Raw genomic sequence first — 18,256 nt, 5'->3', positions numbered from 1 at the left:
GGGGTTAATTAGCATGAGGAGAGGGGTGGGAAGGAGGCAGTGCTTAGGGCACACAACTGGAAGTCACAGGCTTTTGTTAGCATCAGGCTCACAATGGACTTGAGTTTTAAGCTTTAAGTTCTCTTGGCAGCTGTGGGATGTAGTTAGTGCTGAACTTGGTAGAGACTTTTTAAACGTTTAGGGTTGTCTGTTTTGAAAATATGAAGTATTATTGCATGGAATTGTAGCTTCCAATGGATCTTTTTTGTAGTTATGATAATTGAGAAGAAGAACCTGGAGATTAACCGCTGACCTTTCACACTTGCACTCTTCTGAAAGTGGGGCCAGTGATGTGGAAATTAGCAGCATTTTTTTTCGCTTTGTGAAAATGGTTATGATAATTTCTGGCAAAATGCATCTTTGTGGTTGTTTTTGATGAGTATGGTTAATTTGTCTTGCTGAAAGGTCTACCCTCAGTAAGAAAACCAGATAATGCTTCAACAATATTATTTGTTTGGGAAATTACGTGGAAAGTTGTGACCAGATCCAAATTTAATTTCTTTCCTCTTTATGCAGAGGAGAAAGGAGAACACAAACTAACAATATGCCATTATTCATGCTTCTGAGTCTTCAAAAAAAAATTCAGTTGTGTGAGTTTGTATGGCAACACCAGGACCACAGCTTGTTCAGTAGTTTCAGAAGCACGTGATCAGCCCTTTGAAGCAAACTGTTCCTTTGCACCATGGCATAGGCCTTCTCTTCTGAGTAAACATATGCTTTTGTTGCCTGTTGAGTAGTTACTCTTCATTAAAACAGCTGTGGAATCTGAGACTGTCAAGCTAATGTGTCTCATTTGAAATTGATGTGGTGGCTTGGACTTCGATTGGAACGAGGCGTGACCTGGTTGTTCCCCTTTTATTGAAGGTGAACCAGTGAGAAGTTACGAAAAATGCTCTAAGCCCTTTTCACCTTTGAGTGAGTATGGTCTTATGCTAGTTGCTTGGCAAATACAGATAAAGTAATGATCACTCTGCTTGATGCAGGGTTAACCTTTTGCAGGCTTTTTTGGTTTATTTTGATGTAAAACAAGATTATTGCTAAAGGCACTCTAAAGACACATATTTTGATTTTACATGTGTTTATACAGAAGGGTGTTTGTAGATTTGTAGGTTGCCTAGCTGTGAGAAAACTATGGGTTTCTTCAAAGTCTTTGTTAGTACTGTAAAAATATTAATGTACTTTTATATATTATTTATACACATGTATGTACTCAAAGGTTGACTAGTCTAAAATTATATAAAGGAAACAAGTCAAAATATTATTAACCAAACCTGTCTGTTCTCCACGTGGGAAATTTAGATCATGTCCTTATGAACTGTTCCTTTTTTGGTACTCTTACACAATAATAAACTGGTGCACTTGTATTCTTGCCTCTCATCTGTGATTTAACTGATAACCATTACTAATACAGATTTTCTTCAACAGGTATTTTGTACTTGTGGTGTAGGAAAAATGAATTCTACCATGAGTGAGGAGCCTGACGCGCTGTCCGTAGTGAACCAACTGCGAGATCTAGCAGCTGACCCCTTGAACAGACGGGCCATCGTTCAGGACCAAGGATGTCTGCCAGGTCTCATCCTGTTTTTGGACCACCCCAACCCTCCCGTTGTTCACTCAGCTCTCCTAGTAAGTATTCTGGAGATAAGTTTTTGTCATTTGGACACTTTGCAACTTTGTTACTATGTCTTTAAAAAATGAAAACTGTAAAAGCTAGAACCTGTCCTTATGTTAAGTGCTCTTTATACACTTTTTAAAGAGAAACATGCAATTCAAAAATTACTTAGCAATGAAGCATTCCAGGGGAATCCATGGTTGTTGGAAGAGGTTAATGTGCTTTGCATTTTTCCCCTAATACAGCCACTTCACTTTTGTTGTGGAGGGAGGTAAGCACCCATAATATATATATATTTTTTTTTAAGATAAAGCTGTGGAGTTTGGTAAATACACACACTGTTTTGACATTCATATAAAAAAAGGATCATAAATTATAGGGTAATTTAGATTGATTAATAGAGATGACTTCCAGAGGTTATGTAGTCTGGTCCCATGCTCAAACTGAGACTAATTAGATCACAGCTCAGGGTTGTGTCCACTTAGAGATTCTGTAACCTCTCAGACACCCTGTTGCAGCATTTCACCATCTTCATAGGATTTTTAAAACAAAAAGAAATCCTGCTTGTTCCACTTTTTGTCCATTTCATCTTGTTTCAAGTCATAAACACTCAAGTCCTAATTTCTCATCTTAAATCCAAATTCTAACTATAAAAAGTGTCTTGTGCTTAGAAACAGGACAAATAAAAGTCAGGGTTTCCTTAAAAGTGTAATTCTCACAAGCAGATTAAGTTATTAAAACTTGTTATGCTTTTTTCCATATTTATATCATTATTGAATCTTAAATGAGGTGAAACTAAAGAAAAAAATAAAGAGCTCTGACTTTTACATAAAATTATACATTATTTTTTATACCAGTAATACTTACCCATGCTGAAATTGTTTATTTTTCATTTGTTTTACTTTCACAATGGATATTAACGAACTCCTTGGAATGACTCCAGAGCCTCTGATACTCTTCAGGGTTCAGGGAAGGAGGCCCCATAATCCCGGAGATACATGTCCTGCTGATTGGTTTTCAGGTTAGCCTTGCCATAGTGTTTGCCAGACACTAAATCTTCTTCACTAGAGGAGTTTTGAGTTGAGGTTATGGTTCTTGGGAATATATTTCATTCTTTTTCATTAAAATGTAGGTTCCTTAGGTTGTGGTCTTAAAAGAGGATCTTGTTTGGGTGTCTCAGTCCTTTTTTTTCCTTTGCTCGTGTTCTCACTGCCTGATTTGGTAATGATTCTGTGATAATGTTGCAAGAATTAACCCTACATAAAAAGAAGTGACTTTGTCAGATCTGTGAGGGCTAATGCAGTTCAGTGTGATTCCACAGCCCTGGATATTGCTGAAATTGTGTGGTACAGACATCTAGTTGGTGGGAATGGGAGACAGTTGTGTTTTTTCATTTAGTAACAACCTACAGGTAGATTAAGTTAAGAATTGAGATTTAGAGGAGACCACCCGACATTCCAGGGCCCTGGCTGCAGTCAGAAATCGAGCAGTTTACTATGAAAACAAGTTTTTGCCTGCTACCCAGACTACTTGTGTTTATGAGTTCTTGAACCTCTTAGATTCTGTAGCTTTTATTATCTAGTCTCCTTCTTTTGATACTTTTGCATTCTGAAATGTGAGTTCTTTTGTTTTTGTTTTTCTAGCCATCTGTTCCAAAAGGTGCTTCCATTTGAATGGGAGTCATTAAATGTAATGATTTTCCATTAAGATTGTACCCAATAAAAGGATGTACAGCACTGATATTAAATTGCTCATTTTTTTTGTTTTGTGATTCCCATAGTGGAAATTATAAATAATGAGTCATAATAAATCCCTATTTAACTCTTTGATATGTTGTGGGATCCTTCAGGGGAGGGTGCTTTCTTCCCCAGATCCAGTTTTGGCTCAGTCCTTTCTTTGATCTGACCAAGAAGTGGTATTTTTTCTGCTCTAGTTTAATTCCAGGATTCTTTTTTGTTGTGGTACATTTTACATGCTAAAAGGCTTTGAATGTTTTAAATCAAAATCAGAAGTGACCCAGGTCATACTTCCTTCTAAAATTTGGACTACAATTTTCAAAGACAAGACTCTGAAGTTAAGCAACTGCATTAACATTTCAGGTGTAATGATAAAAGACACCTTTGATGTTTTAAGATTTACAACAGTATGCTTCCATTCAAGTATGGAGATAAGCCTGTTGATTATGTTGAAATTCTTTATGAGCTGAAGGCTGACATGGTTGAGTATTTTGCTGAACAGAGGCTGAGCTGAAGTCCATGGTAGTAATCTCATGCTTCAGTAGACTGCAGTTTAGAAGTGTAAATGATCTGACTTCTTTGAAGGTGCAGACGTTTGCATCTCCCGTGGAGTTGGAAAACAGGTAGGAGGAATTCCTCATGCTGAAATGCCAGGTCACTAAAATTGTTCTGACAAACTTGTCTTTGGTCCTGTTTTAGTGGGAACTACATTTGTGTACGAAGAATAAGTAAGTAACAGATGGAAAAGAGACTGTCTACGTTTTAATTCTTAATTAGCTGTTAAGGGGAGTTTCTTTATAAAAACATTGCATCTTGCTAAATTTCCTACACAAACTTAAAAATATGGAAAACTTTTCCCACTGTTGAAGATACTTGCCTTAACATGGAAGTTAGGAGTTAAAAACCGTTGTTTCAGGTATTTGCCTGTAGTTGGAAAGTATTCAAGAAAATACACAGCATTTATAAACTAGGTACTGATCCACATCAGGAAATAGCAGGAATCACAATTAGAATTAGTATCGTGCCAGACTTTCTGAAAAGGCCATAGAATGGTCTTGAATTTTATCTAGTGTCTGCTAAAGATGATTTAGAAAGAAAGATGGGTAATTAATTCTCTATCTCTGAAGGTATTAAGGGGCAGGTTATTTTTAAACCAGCTAGTGAGCAGCATAGCTATTATGTGACTTTATTTAAGTCACTAGTGTGCTGCTTAACCTTGCTATCACAAAAATAATTTTATAACCTATTACATTTGTGAGTTGCAAGATTCTGGGTATGCAGTTCTTGCACCTACTTGAGTAAAGCAGATTGAAGCACAATGAAAATACACCTCCGGAAGTTCCTTCTAAGAAAAATTTGTCAGCACTGAGTGTAGAGAGATGTCTCACGAAAAGGACTTGAAATTTCCACTGGAAGAGTATTATGTTAGGAGTAAAGATAGAGTTGGCTGGGGTCAGCAGTGTGAAGTTCTGCAAAGAGTTAATGACAAATAAAATCCATGGGCAACAAATAAGTGTTAATTCCCAGTTTAGGTAACAGTAACCTAAACAGCTGAGTGCTACTTCTATGTTCTTGTTCTTGTACTTGCATGGAGTGATGAATAACTTCAACATTATAGGTATGTTAAACATTATAAACCTTTTTCCACTATTGTTTCCAGTATTGCAATTAGTTTTTAGAGACTTATTAATGGGGTAGAGCTCTGTTCCTGGTGGTGATTTTCTAGTACTGGGTGAGTCCACAGAACTGATGGAAGTTATATGCTTTGTGTATAAAGAATTGCATTGGATCTCGGAGCATAAAGGTGTTGGTTGGAAGGGACTTCTGGAAGCCATTCCCTTCCACTTCCTGGTTGAAGTGGGACTGTCACCAGCACTCAGGTCAGCTCTAGATTTGTCTCACTGATTCTGTAGTCCCACTAGGTCATCGTTCCAGTGTAGAACTACCTTTATAGTGCTTATCATAAGTTCTGATCTAAGCTTCACAAACGGCAATTTGTTTGCTTCCCCTTGTTCTGTTGTATGCTGCTGTAGAGGAAAGCTTGTCTCAAGCCATCTTCCTAAAGGCTCTATTAGTAGTTGTAGGAAGCTGTTAGATAGTCCCTTAGATTCCCTTAGTATGAGAAAACCCAGTCTTTCAACCTTTTCTTGTAGATAGGTAGTCTATGCTTTGTGAATTTGAGAATAAAGCAACTCTTTTAATGTTCACAGTAGGTGGTAATATTCTGCCTCTTCTTACTGGAGGTGACATTGTGGATGTTTTGTGGGTGCAAACTGATAAAAATGAATGATAATGTACTGGAAATATTGCTGATTTGTCCTCTTTATTTTAGGCTCTCCGCTATTTGGCAGAGTGCCGTGCCAACAGAGAAAAGATGAAAAGTGAATTGGGTATGATGCTCAGCTTACAGAATGTAATACAAAAGTAAGTTTACCATGGGTTGTTGGATCCAAAGACTGTGTAAATGTAATATTCTGTTGCAAAGTAAAATTTCAATCATGATTTTCTATAGTGAATTTTTAATAGTGTTCCTTGTTGAAATTGTGACTGCTAACAATTACTCGTCTTCATTTTGCAGTACAGCAAAGTAATTGGATCATAATATACAGGAAATACTCATTTGAAAGTCCTTTGCCAAACAACAGTTTTCTTGCTCTTGTTACAAATAAGTAATTTGTTCTCTTCCCTTTAGGTCCTTTTGTAACCTCTTTCATCATTTTATAAGGGTGCCATGCCCCCTGGTGTATTTGATGTAAATGGTTGGCATCCGTCACATTTGTTCTTTGAATCCCACTTTTGGGAGGGAAATTGTATATGCAATTTATTTGTTTTGATGTGTTTTTGAAAGTTTGTACCTGTAGTTCTGTGTTGCAGAAACATGTCTTGGTGGTGATGTAGAAGTTAGTGAGGTTTGTAGTGGTCTCTAATTTCTTTGTGGAAATTACAAAATGTCAGCTGGGTTATATCTCTTAAAATATGGTATTGTTAGGTTTTGTTAAGGTTACTAAACATTGAGTTTTTTAAATACTGGATGATGTATGGATACATGCATGCTAGAGATGATACATGTGCACTTAGGATGAAGTAAGATGAATCATTAGCAAAAAAAAGCCAAACCAAACAAAAACGACTCCTTCAGAGATCAGTCTGTCATACCAAAAAGTAAATTTACTGTCAAGTAATCAAACAGGTGATTATTTTACACACAATTTGATGGTGTTGTAGTTAAGTAGACATAACTGTGAGGAGGGAGGAGAAAAACCTGCTGCACGGAGATGTTTCAGAAGAATGTGTAAAGCAACTTAAAAAAGGATGAAACAAAGTGAACTTGTATGTTAGAGGTTCAAGTAAAAGGTTTCAAATGTTTAATATGTTAGTTGAATCTCTAGTGTAAAACTCATACTAGAAGCTTGAAGTTTCTTTTGGAAAGATCCCAAGGCTAGGTTCTGTTAGTTCCTTCATCCCGTAGCCCCATTAGTTTTTTGGTGGTGTGTGTTTTGTTGTCCTCCTTCCCTCCCATTGTCAGTTTGACCCAGCTGGTCTGAAGGTTTGAACCTGAAAAATCGGAAGGGAAAATTTCCTGGTCTGTTTACAATTCCTGTGTGATTCAAAACAAGAGATTTAAACTCTTTACCTTTAATACTTCAGTAGTTCTACCGAAGCTAACAACATTATGTATTGGCATGAAATTCAGCTAAAATGTCATCTTATCCACCAGGTACCCAAAACACAAGGATTTAAAACAAATGTCTTAAATAGGAAGATGAACAGAATGAGAACTGTTTGCTTCTGAATTTTAGTCAATTTCTTAGTGCAGTGTATTAATTATACCTTTTTTGAAATGATTGGCTTTCCTAATAGTGTAGATTAAAAAATGGAATTAAGTCTTACAATATCGACCATTTTTAAGGACAGGTACAATTAAGGTAAAATATATGGAAATCTCTGCTTGCTACTTTATAGTAAAAGCAAGAACTGAAAAATTTAGGTAGTATTAGAAGTGTTTGTTTCAGCCAAACTTCCTTTTAGTATAGATCAGATGTCTATTTAGACTACAGTTTCTTAGCATTTCCTGTAATCCACAAGAAGATGGTGAAAGGGGAATGATATTTACCAGTTTCTGTAGTTAGCAGCAAGTATTACTCAAGCAACAGTCATAATTAAAACTTGTGTTTAAAGAAGTTTTTGGAAATTTCTTAAACAGCATTTTTTTCCATGTTTCAAGGACCAAAAGAGTGTTCAGAAGTTCAGAAACTTGCAGAAGAAGAGAGATAAGTCAAAAACTGGGAATCTTGTAGGGGTTCTTTTTTTCTCTAGAAAGCTCTTTGGCAAGATTAAGAACATACATTTAATTTGTATGCTTGTAACATTTGGAATGTGTGATATGATGAAAATTTAAATACATAGCATCTTCAAACACAAGACTTTGTCATGTACTTGTCAGGATTTTAGGCTGTAATGTTGACAGGAAATGCTGAAACTAAGTTTTGTATTGCCTGGAGAAAGATGGTAAAAAAAAAATAGTGCTGAGAAGATAGATGAAAATTATTTGTGTCACGAAAAACAATGGTTTGGGGTTTTTTCTTTGTTACAAAGTCTGTAGGGGAGAATGCAAGGTCTCTACCTTCACATTTGCTCTACAAAATGGAGAATGTTTTCTGATATGATTTCAGTTTCGCAGAAGAAATTGTAATCGCTTGAACTGAAACTAATCACTAATAAGTGCAGTAATAAATGCTTTGTTACTGACTTCAGTTGGTTCATTCCATTGTACGTACTTTCCAGAATCTGCATATCTAGCTCATCACTCTCATCTGAAGTCTTCTCATTATTTTCACAATTTAATTTGCATTTTAAATATTTTTTGTGACATGTTATAAAATACAAACAGTTAATACTGAAATATGAATTCATTATGCTTTTCCAGTTACTAAACAGCCCTTTTGATTGAGGTGGAACCCTGCATCCTCCAGACCAGAACCTGTAGTCACTGGCCCTTTGCTCTTGATGGGTTAAAAGCAACCTGTGGTGTGAATTTTGCCCTTTTATCAAGGGCATTTAACGCTCACCATTCGCTTTCATTGATTTCTTTTACCTAAATAATAGGCAGTAGCTTTCCACATTTCATACTGAACTGTGGCTGTATTCTGCCATGGGTGGAGTGGTGTTACTATATCTTTCTGAGCAGCGTACACAAAGAGGCAAGGTACAAACAGGGTAGGTGTCATACTTTAGACTTAAGCTAATACAGTTCAGCAGTGAACTGACAAACACTGTGCTTAGGAAGCCATGAGTTTGTTTAGAATTCCACTTCTCTTCTGTTTTCTATTACGTTCCTCCTGAAATTTGAGGGCTTCTCTCAATGTGTGAGTGACTTTTTATTATAAGCCTTGGAGGTATTGAGACCTCAGGGTCAGGAGTGGAATTTCTTGACGGCTGTCTGTGTAAACCTGCCTGAACTTAGGCAGCCTAACAGATTGAGGATTTTGAATGGTTGATATCACCAACTGGAAAATTGCTAGCTTGCTAATTACAATTTGTTGTAAAAGTACAGTGGAGCCTCAATCAGGCCAAGAACCTTTTGTTGCAAGTAATATACAACCAACGGAAGGGAAACACAGCATGTATTTGGGCTTTTCATCATGACCATGAAGCACTATTTCCTTCAAAAGACTGCTTAGAATGAAAGTGGAAATTGACTGCCACCTGCTTATGTGATAAGTACTATCTGTAGTGCATCACAGAAAATAGACAGGAAATATTTATGAGACATCCCAGTTTAACTGTAATTCTTTGAGGCACCTTCATGTCTCATTTCATGGCTTACCAGTTCCCTAGTACCCTCTGATCAGCTTTTTGATACTAATTTACAGTAACTATCATAGCTCAATTGTGAAAGATCATTTTGATGCTTAAAATGAAGGGTCAGCTGACCGCATTTCACTTAAGGAACAAAGGATAGGTTTTAGGCTCACAATGACTACGATTTTTCAAGATGTATGAATACTAGGTTTTGTGAACAGAAGAGTAACAGATTTTAGATTTAAAGACTGGAGCTTATAGACTCTAGAGCAGAAATATGAAGTGTCAGCTCTGAGGAGTACAGAATAAAAACTTGAAGGGAGTGATAAATTAAGATGTTTTTTCAAACTGAACTTGATTTGCAACTTGTATGACTCTGAGATGCTTCATATGAAAGGCTTTATACACTTCTGCATTTTCTAGGACATATGAGGAGCAGTTCAAGACACTTTGGAGAAAGAAAAATTTTTCTATTCAAGTATATGCTTTGAAAAGCTTTGTCCAAGTATACGCTGATTTTTGCCTGATCAGGGAAGATTTCTTATTTGTTCTTCCACACCTGCTTAGTTTTAGGTGAAGTTTGATGCATCTTTTCTTTCAAGTGTTTCAATCTAGAGTAATAAGTGTGTTGGAGAGAAATCAGACCTTTAAAATCCCTACCTGGAGTATTCCAATCATCTTTTTTTGTTCAGTGACTGATCATGATTTGTTGCTATCAAAAAATATTTATCACTCCCTTGCCAGGTGATTGAGTACCTGTTAGTGTATAAGTGTTTTTGTAAATAAAAAAAGAGATTGAGTTTCATTGGAGATAGTGTTTCAATGTATTTTAGTAGTTAGCAGTTATGAAAACAGGTTATACTGAAACTGGTTTAGTTGCTGGCTTTATGAATTGTATGGAGCACTTAATGTGTCCGTATGGACTTTATAAAATGTTATTAGCTGCTTCTAGAATTAAAATTAATTAGGGTTTATAGCCTACAAGGAAATACACCAATTTGTGTTCAGAGGGAAAGTGAGTTTTGATGGACAGTAAAGGTCAAAGTTCATAATTTTTCATAATCTTTATGAGGAGCATAATGGTACTGTTTAAATATAACTAACATGTATTCTAAAAAAAAGATGAGGAGTCAATATACTGAATAGGTCTTATTATGGCACAGCAAATTACTGAGAGTAAAATTCCAATTACTTAGCTAAAAGAGCTTTTCAAGATAGTCTTCCTTTGCCAGGATGTCAGATTTAACAAGCTGAACTAAATCCAGTGCATTAATCAGCTCTTCCAATTTATTACTTGCCTAAGAAGATTAGGGCAATTAATATGTGCTTAATTAGAGTCCCTTGCAGATATGGTAAAATACATGCAGTCTATAATTGCTGACTTCTTACTCAATTTTAATTTTTGGTAGTCTTAATTACTTAGACTTTTTGAAAATTTAATTATTCGTTGAAACCAGCAAAGTTTAAATTTATGGTGTCTGACAAACAAAAAATTCCAACAGAGTAGTATTTGCTGAAATGAGAGTAGTAGGGATGTAGTGTCACAGTAGCTTTGCTATTTTTGTTGTCTCACGTACTTTGTCTCCTTTGTGGAAAAGGAAGAATGACTGGGGGAAGGCAGGGCAAAGGCCGCATATTAATTTGCAAGAAAGCAAATTACATATTTACAGGGATATCTGATGATGGAGGGGATGTTGCCATATTATAACTGGCCACAAGATAATACTTTGTGTAAAATACGGCTAAAAAAATCTGAACTTTTCACATTTACTACACTTATATATTTATACTACTGATTGGAATGCTTAAATTCTGATGTGAAAATGAGATGAACAGCTTTTTACAGACTGTACAGATATTTTTCTGTACATGAATCAGTAGTTTTATAGTCCTTGGTATGTTGTGTTTTTTTAACATCAAAATGGAGAAATGGCTGAGGATTGGGTAATGGGAAACCTGATTCTGTTGCATGGTTATTTTTGTACTGTACCATACTTTTGATGCTGAGAAGTTGTGTTTTTCTCTGGAAGACATGGTTATCATGTCTTAAATATTCCTTGAGCATAAGGTTACAAAAATTTTGTGTTCAGAAATGATTTAAAGTGTACCACCTGGACCTTAAATTCCTGACCTGAAGATACACTCTATGCTGTGTTACCTTCCCTGTTATCCTTCCAAGCCTACTTTACCTTCTTTGTTATATTTTGTCTATTAGAAGTTGAGCGCTTCTATTAAATTACACTTGGGGCATCTCTTTGGGCTGTGGGGTTCCAGTCTATTCAGTGCTGTAACAATGTGCTTGTTAATAATAGATGGTCACGGCAGGAGGGTGTCTGCAGGCTGTTTTATTCAGCATTGTTAAGCAAAATGGCTAAATATCCCACTCCTCTGTGCCTGAGGAAAGTTTTTATTATATATTTTGTTCATCTTAAGTTTCAGAAATATTTTTTTCTGAAGTTCTTTTTGAAAAAGTGTCAAAAAAAACAGCAAAATTGCAATGAAAAATTAGGGAATATAAGCAACATCAATATGTTGTCTTTAAATATACTATATTACCTGTTCTAAGTGGCTGAATGCTCCATTTGTCTGCCAAACAGCTTCCTGGTGTTTGGAGATTGTGTTATATATTACATTATTTGGAGGGAGTAGCAAGGTGGAGGGGGAGGATGGGTTCAGTGTCATAGGCTACCTACATCATTAAGGCATGTATACAGTGAAAGTTCTTGCTCTTTTTGCTTTTGGGTCATGACAAAGTAATGAGAGTTCAGTAATTGTTTTTAAAAAGTTTGAAGACCTTTTTTGTGTTCTTTTAGTATATTTAGCATTGTGAAAGGCATAGGAAGTCACAAACTCAACACACAGATGCAGGCACAGAGACAAATGGTATCAAAACACAAAAAGCATTTAGTAATGAAATGACATAAAAATCCTAATTTTAAAGTATTAGTGTTGACTTGAGCTTTAGTCCTGACCTCATTGACTTACTGGGAGAATCTTAGTATTTTTTGTATCATCAAGAAAACAAGGTGTAAAAGCTTGAATAGATGAATATCATTTGTAAAAGCAGACTTGATTGCCAGGAGTTCAGATGTATTTAAATGTTGAAATATTACAGGGGGGTTATGTTTTGCGGGGATTAATAGAAGTTAGCAGTCATTTGAAAAGCTGTTCTCAACCTCGATTCTGAGAGGGACAGTTTGAGGGGAAGGGGTTTTTTTGTGTGTGTGGAGTAGGTCACTGAGAAAAATATAGAAGTGTGACCAAATGGAAGGATCTCTTCTGTGCCCTGTGAGATGCACTGGATCATTTTGCTTTTAATGTTCAGTTTCTTTCATTTTTGGACTTCTCTGTAGTCAGAGTTATTACGAAGTCATCATTTGTTCTTGTACCTAACCTGTTTTTTACTAGGTGGACACTATGATCAGTACTGTCTGTACTCTAATCACTTCAGTTGTTGTCAAACCCTAAACTTGGCTTTTTGTGTTTGTATTTTTTCACTGTCATGTGCTTTTCTATAATGCCCATTATGATGTTCTTATTACTGACTGCACCTAGTAATACAGTTTTGTTTGAATTTCTGCTCTCCAAACTACAGCCTCTACCATATAACCTTCCACTTGATATCTAGTGTGTGCATCAGGGCTGTTGGTTGTGTGCCTTTTCATCATCTGATCTCTGTCTCAGTGTAATTCAGGGATTATACATCTGTATTGCTTTGACAAAGAGAGGGCAACAGTCATAACTGCTTTGAGTGCTTTGGATTTAGAAGTGAAGAAATCAGTTGGGAAGTTTGAAAAGGAGCTAGTAACTTTTCCTTATAGGCAAGAAATATTGTAAAGAATATTGCAGAATAAAAAAACTTCAAAACACTGCAAAAAAGTGTGAAATAGAAATTACTTTAATATATACATATATTTGAAATCTTTGTGCTCAATGTCTTAGCTACCTTCTTCTTTATTTAGAAACTGTCCAGAGCAAAAGTTAAGTATTTTAGAGTAGTGTGAGCTAAAGGTGTTTTTAATTCCTATTTTTTTCTGCAGACTTTGATATTAAAACAAAGAGTAGCCTCTGAGAAGCATTATGGCTTTGAATATTAAATAATGGGATGATTTACAGAGTGTTGCAATAGTTGTGATATGTTAATGCAATCTGAATGGGCATTTGACAAATTGTTTACTGTGTGGCAAGAAAAAAATCATGCTGAATTGGGTGCATCAAGACTTGCCTGGCATGGCATGCCAAAAGAAAACCATGTGCTCTTTTTGTGGTGGGATTGAATACTGAGGTGGGAGGGAAAAGATTTTATGTGAATTGGCAAAAGAGATGGGACTAGTGGCAACACAAGGTGCCTTTACACTCAAACCTTGTAGTCAGCTGTTGTCCAAATATTTCAGAAACGGTGACCTTCGCTGTTTACCATTGAGTTTACAAGAAAAAGTGCTGAGGTAGGTTCTTCAATGATACACTGACTTTTTCTGACAGCTCACTAAAATAAAAAGCAAAGATGCTTTGAAATGAAAATGGCAAACTGTTGTGAAGTATTTAATACTTATTGCAGGTGTGGATTGACAGTACTGTAGGCTAGAGCCATATATCTTTGAAAAGGGAATTCATAGATAACTGTGAAAGGTTTCTCATCTTGCCAATATCATGTCTGCTTTTGGATTACATTGAGCATGTCCACAGGTGATGCTTGTCCCTGGTTTTTGACCTTTGTGCAAGGTGTCTCAAAAAAATAAAAGGCAGACTTTTCTGTTAAACCAGGTTTGGATTACCTTATTTTTCCTGAATGTCATCCAAGCAACGTACACAGTGTGTGGTGTGTGATGAGAACTTGTATAGTTTCATGCATGTATTACAAAGGGAAATTAAAAAAAACATTGCTATGAATTATTCCTCATTAGCAGTTTTTGAATGGAGCTATTTCGAAAGAAAGGGAATTTTACTCTGGAACAATGAATTCAAAGTGAGTATGTTATCCTGAATTAGATGCATTTCTATTCAGGAATGTGTTTTTGCACTTGTTTTGCAGTTCATGTTAGAGAGTATCTTTTTATGCAGTATTTGTCTTTTTTTGCAAGTGTGCAGTCCTGTGCAATAAATTAAAATTAGCACATTCTGTAGTTACATAGTACCTCATGAAGGTAACAAAACTATTTTTTTAATCTTGATAAATGCTTCAAACCGTTTTGCATGAGTGTTGTCCTTTTGGCTAGCAGTGAAGCTGCTAATAATGGCTTGCTTTAATAAAAAAAAAATCCATTGCAAACAAGTAGTTTTAGTATGAAAACAAGATGTCTAAATGGTATTTGCTTATAGAGTTTTCTAGAGTTACCTACTTCAAGGTTCTGCTGAATAGATACATCTTAACTATATTGGCAAATATATCAAAACCAAAACTTCTGTACAGATAGGCCTGTATAGACTAAACCTATTTTTTCCCTCTGCTACAGATTGGTGCTCTATTTTAACTCTCATTGTTCATAGAGGTTATGTTTAGGGTAGCTTTATCTATGAGCTTGCAGCCTTCCTGCTTTTTCTCCACTTTCTCCTTTAGTTTTCAAGGAAATAGATGAGGCTTACTAAAATATTTTTGGAAGGTATTTAAGTGTTTTCCAGATAGTGGTGTACTATCATTGTATATTATTGTGACGTACTTAATGGCATTAAAATGTTGATAATACAAATGGTATTTGGCTTTCTTCGTCTTCCTAAAATCCTCATTACAGAGCATAAAGCCACCACTACTGATATTCCTGCCTGATTGCTACAGCATTATTACTGGGAGGGATTGCCTTTTTAATTCCAGTATCTGATACCTTACACCAGAAAGGAACAGAAAGCGATGTTACACTTAAGGTTTTTTTAACCCCAGTGCAATTTGCTGAAGCCATATAATGAACATGATTTCTGCCATATAAATCCATTAAATGATTACTGTTCATTAGCAGGCAAGATGTTAGAACTAGCTACTGTGAAATTCAGCATGGAGTTTGTGTCTGTTGTGCAGACTCTTGTCTAGCAAATGCTATTCTGAAGCCTTTTGAGTTTAGTTGAGTAACAGGCCTTGATTTTTTTTTTGAGATGGAGAATATGTCCATATGGTAGATAGCAAGCTGTGGAAGATCAAAAGTTGATCTTCCATTTAGCATATAAATAGCAAGAGTTAAACAAAATTGGATGAATAGCTGGGTCAAGCATATGGCATATGTTCAAATCTGTTATTCCATTCTTGAAGGTTCTCTTCTTGTGATCAGAGAACAATAGAATGAATCAAGGAAATGGTCTAAGCACTAGATAATTATTCTGTCTGCTAAATGTTTAAGATTATGTCACAGTCACTGACTAGCTAATGGAATTGTACTGTGATTTTACCCAGATTTAAACTTTGTATTTAATACTTGAGGTTTGGGTTTGTTTTTTAGCAGTCTTGAGAATATCCCAATGTTTACATAGGATTACTTTTTAAATTTCTAAGGTCAGCAGGCATATCACTTGTACTGAGCTTGAAGTGGCACTGGGAAATGCAGTCCTCATTCCCAGTGTCAGTGATGTACCTCTTGTTTAGTACAAAATCAACTTCAAGACATCAAGTATCTTCTTTCTGTACCAAACTTTTCCCAGTGTGGTATCTCCTGGTCAAATTGTCAAGGCCAGTAGTGCCAGTAGGGACTGGAAGAGCTGCAAAGTGTCAGGCATCTGGCAGGTCTGGAAAGCATTCTAGGAAAGTCAGCCTGACCTTGCCTTGTTTCCATGATGTGCCAGCTCTGGAGTAAATAAAGGTGATGCACAGCTAGCACATTGATACCATTGGGGTGAAGTCACGTAACACAACTGCGCTCAGGCATCAAGCAGTATGGCTGCTTGCTTTTTGGATTTAGAGGATCTTAGTTCTGCAGCTCAGTGGGTCGCTTTAAACTAGCCCAGTCCTACAGGTTCTGGTGTTTTTCCTATAACTTGTATTTCCTATTGTTAACCCGCTGCTGTACTGAGATGTTGCTCTTGGAGAATGTGTTTTTAAGAAAGTAGGTGGTAATCCTAATCCTCCTTGTCAGCTGCTGTGTAATGTTATCTGGTCTTTACTGGGTGTTTTAGGGCTAGAGGAAACTGAGCAAGTGATGTACTGTAACGGGTGGCGTGGAAATAGCACCTTCCTGGGGCTGTGAGAAAGCGCGCACTGAAGTAATGCTCCTTTTCAAGTTGTTTTCAAATGGCCTGCCTGTTGCCTGGAACGAGTCAGGAGAGCAGCCATATGGCTGTGAGACCAACATATCATGGGATACACTAAAAGCTCACAAGAAAGAGCAGCATTCTTGGAGATAAGAAGGAATTCTGCCCTGGCACTGGAGCAGAACAGCCAGAAAAAAAAGCCAGATCAAATAACTGTCTTGAAACAGATTGCTTTTTCTCTAATACCATGCTCTTTCTTTAGGCTTGTCATTCATGCTCAAAGTTTTCATCAAAACCATGTCAATCACTGTGCCTCACTTCTAGAATCGAGGATTAGTGATTTTTTTTCCTCTCTCCTTACAGAATATAGCAATCCTTTGTAATTTACTGATCCTTCTAGATGTTGCTAAAGACAGTGTTTCTGTCTTTGAGTATAGGAAGAACAAACTCTGAAAGAAAATTGATCACCTGCAAATAAATACATCAGGGGTTTTAAGGGCATAGTTGTTTTGAATATCAATTTTAGCCATTTTTAACCCTAATGTAATCACTTGATCTCTTCCAAGTGTATGCTTGAAGGTTTCTAATACAGCCACACATGCTCAACAACTTCAGATGGAATTCTTGCCAATCCATTAAATTCTTGCTTGTGTTCTTTTTTTTTGTCATACAGGATACTGCATTGACTGCAGTGAATGAGGTTTATTTTAGAAGTGATGGCTGAAACTACTATCATCACTTAGAATTCCAGGGAAAATATTTACTTTTATGTGACCATGTGTTTTCCTGAACTCTTTGGAAAGGTTCTTCGGTCATTTGAGAACTGGAGTCTCTCAAACTAGTATTTAGAAGAAAAAAATGTTGCGTTCAAGCCTTTGTTACATTATCACTGACATGCATAAGATTTTTCTGTAATAAAAGCACAAGTTAAACTTGAGAGTTGTTTTCACTTCAGCTGACTTCAGATGTTTATGAGTAGGTCATTTCATACGGAATTCAGCTGAGCTCTTTGTGAATGTGGTCACAGGCTGAGGTTGGAAGGAACCTCTGGAGCCATCTGGTCCAAACCCCTGCTCAAGCAGGGCCACCCAGAGCAGGCTGCCCAGGGCCATGTCAGGTGGCTTTTGAAGATCTTCATGGAGAGAAACTCCACAGCCTCTGTGGGCAACCTGTGCCAGTGCTCTGTCGCCCTCATGGTGAAAGTGTTTCCTGATGTTCAGGCAAACACTGCTGTGTTTCAGTTTGTGCCCATTGCCTCTTGTCCTGTCACAGGGCACCCCTGAAAAGAGCCTGGCTCGATCTTCATTGCGTCCTCCCTTCAAATGTCTGTATACATTAATAAAATATATTGCTAAAATGTATTTTAAAATTGATGAAATTGATAAATCAATTGATTAAATTGATAGATAAAATCACCCCTTGAGCCTTCTCTGGTCCCAGCTCAGGGCCTAGCTGGACACCGCACTCCAGGTGTGGCCTCACCAGTGCGGAGAAGAGGGGATCGATCACCTCCCTCAGCATGCTGGCAATACATTGGCCTAATGCAGTCCAGGGCACCCTTAGTGTACTTCGCAGCAAGCACACATTGACTGCTGTTCAAGTTGGTGTCCACCAGGGCCTTTCCTACCAAGCTGCTTTCCAGCTGGGTGGCCCCCAGCATATATTGATGCCTGGAGTTGTTCCTTCCCAGGTGCAGGACTCCACATCTCCTTGTTGAGCTTCATGGGGTTCCTGCCAGCCCCTTTCTCCAGCCTGCCCAGGCCCTTCTGGATAGCAGCACAACCATTTGGTGGGTCAGCTGCTCCCCTCAGTTCTGTGTCATCTGCAGACTTGCTGAGGGTGCACTTACCCCATCATCCAGACAAGTAAGGAAGATGTTGATGATTAGACCCACTAT

At 37.0% G+C, this 18,256-nt stretch overlaps 1 protein-coding gene across 4 annotated transcripts in view; it reads left to right on the top strand.

Annotated features, from left to right (window-relative positions):
* ARMC1 (armadillo repeat containing 1) overlaps positions 1 to 18,256 on the top strand; it is a 31,082-nt gene that overhangs the window by 1,527 nt on the left and 11,299 nt on the right. For 2 of the 4 annotated variants that reach the window (XM_048061699.2, XM_048061697.2), the window contains exons 2-3: positions 1,465 to 1,665; positions 5,720 to 5,811. In XM_048061699.2, coding sequence (XP_047917656.1) covers positions 1,492 to 1,665; positions 5,720 to 5,811 — 266 coding nt within the window. In that variant the 5' untranslated portion in view covers positions 1,465 to 1,491. Of the gene's footprint in view, positions 1 to 893; positions 955 to 1,464; positions 1,666 to 5,719; positions 5,812 to 18,256 lie in introns of those variants that run through there. The other 2 variants (XM_048061698.2, XM_066993038.1) reach the window with 2 other exon arrangements.

This window comes from Anser cygnoides, chromosome 2 (assembly GCF_040182565.1).
Source record: "Anser cygnoides isolate HZ-2024a breed goose chromosome 2, Taihu_goose_T2T_genome, whole genome shotgun sequence".
Classification (NCBI taxonomy): domain Eukaryota; kingdom Metazoa; phylum Chordata; class Aves; order Anseriformes; family Anatidae; genus Anser; species Anser cygnoides.
This window is presented reverse-complemented; position numbering and strand designations above follow the sequence as displayed.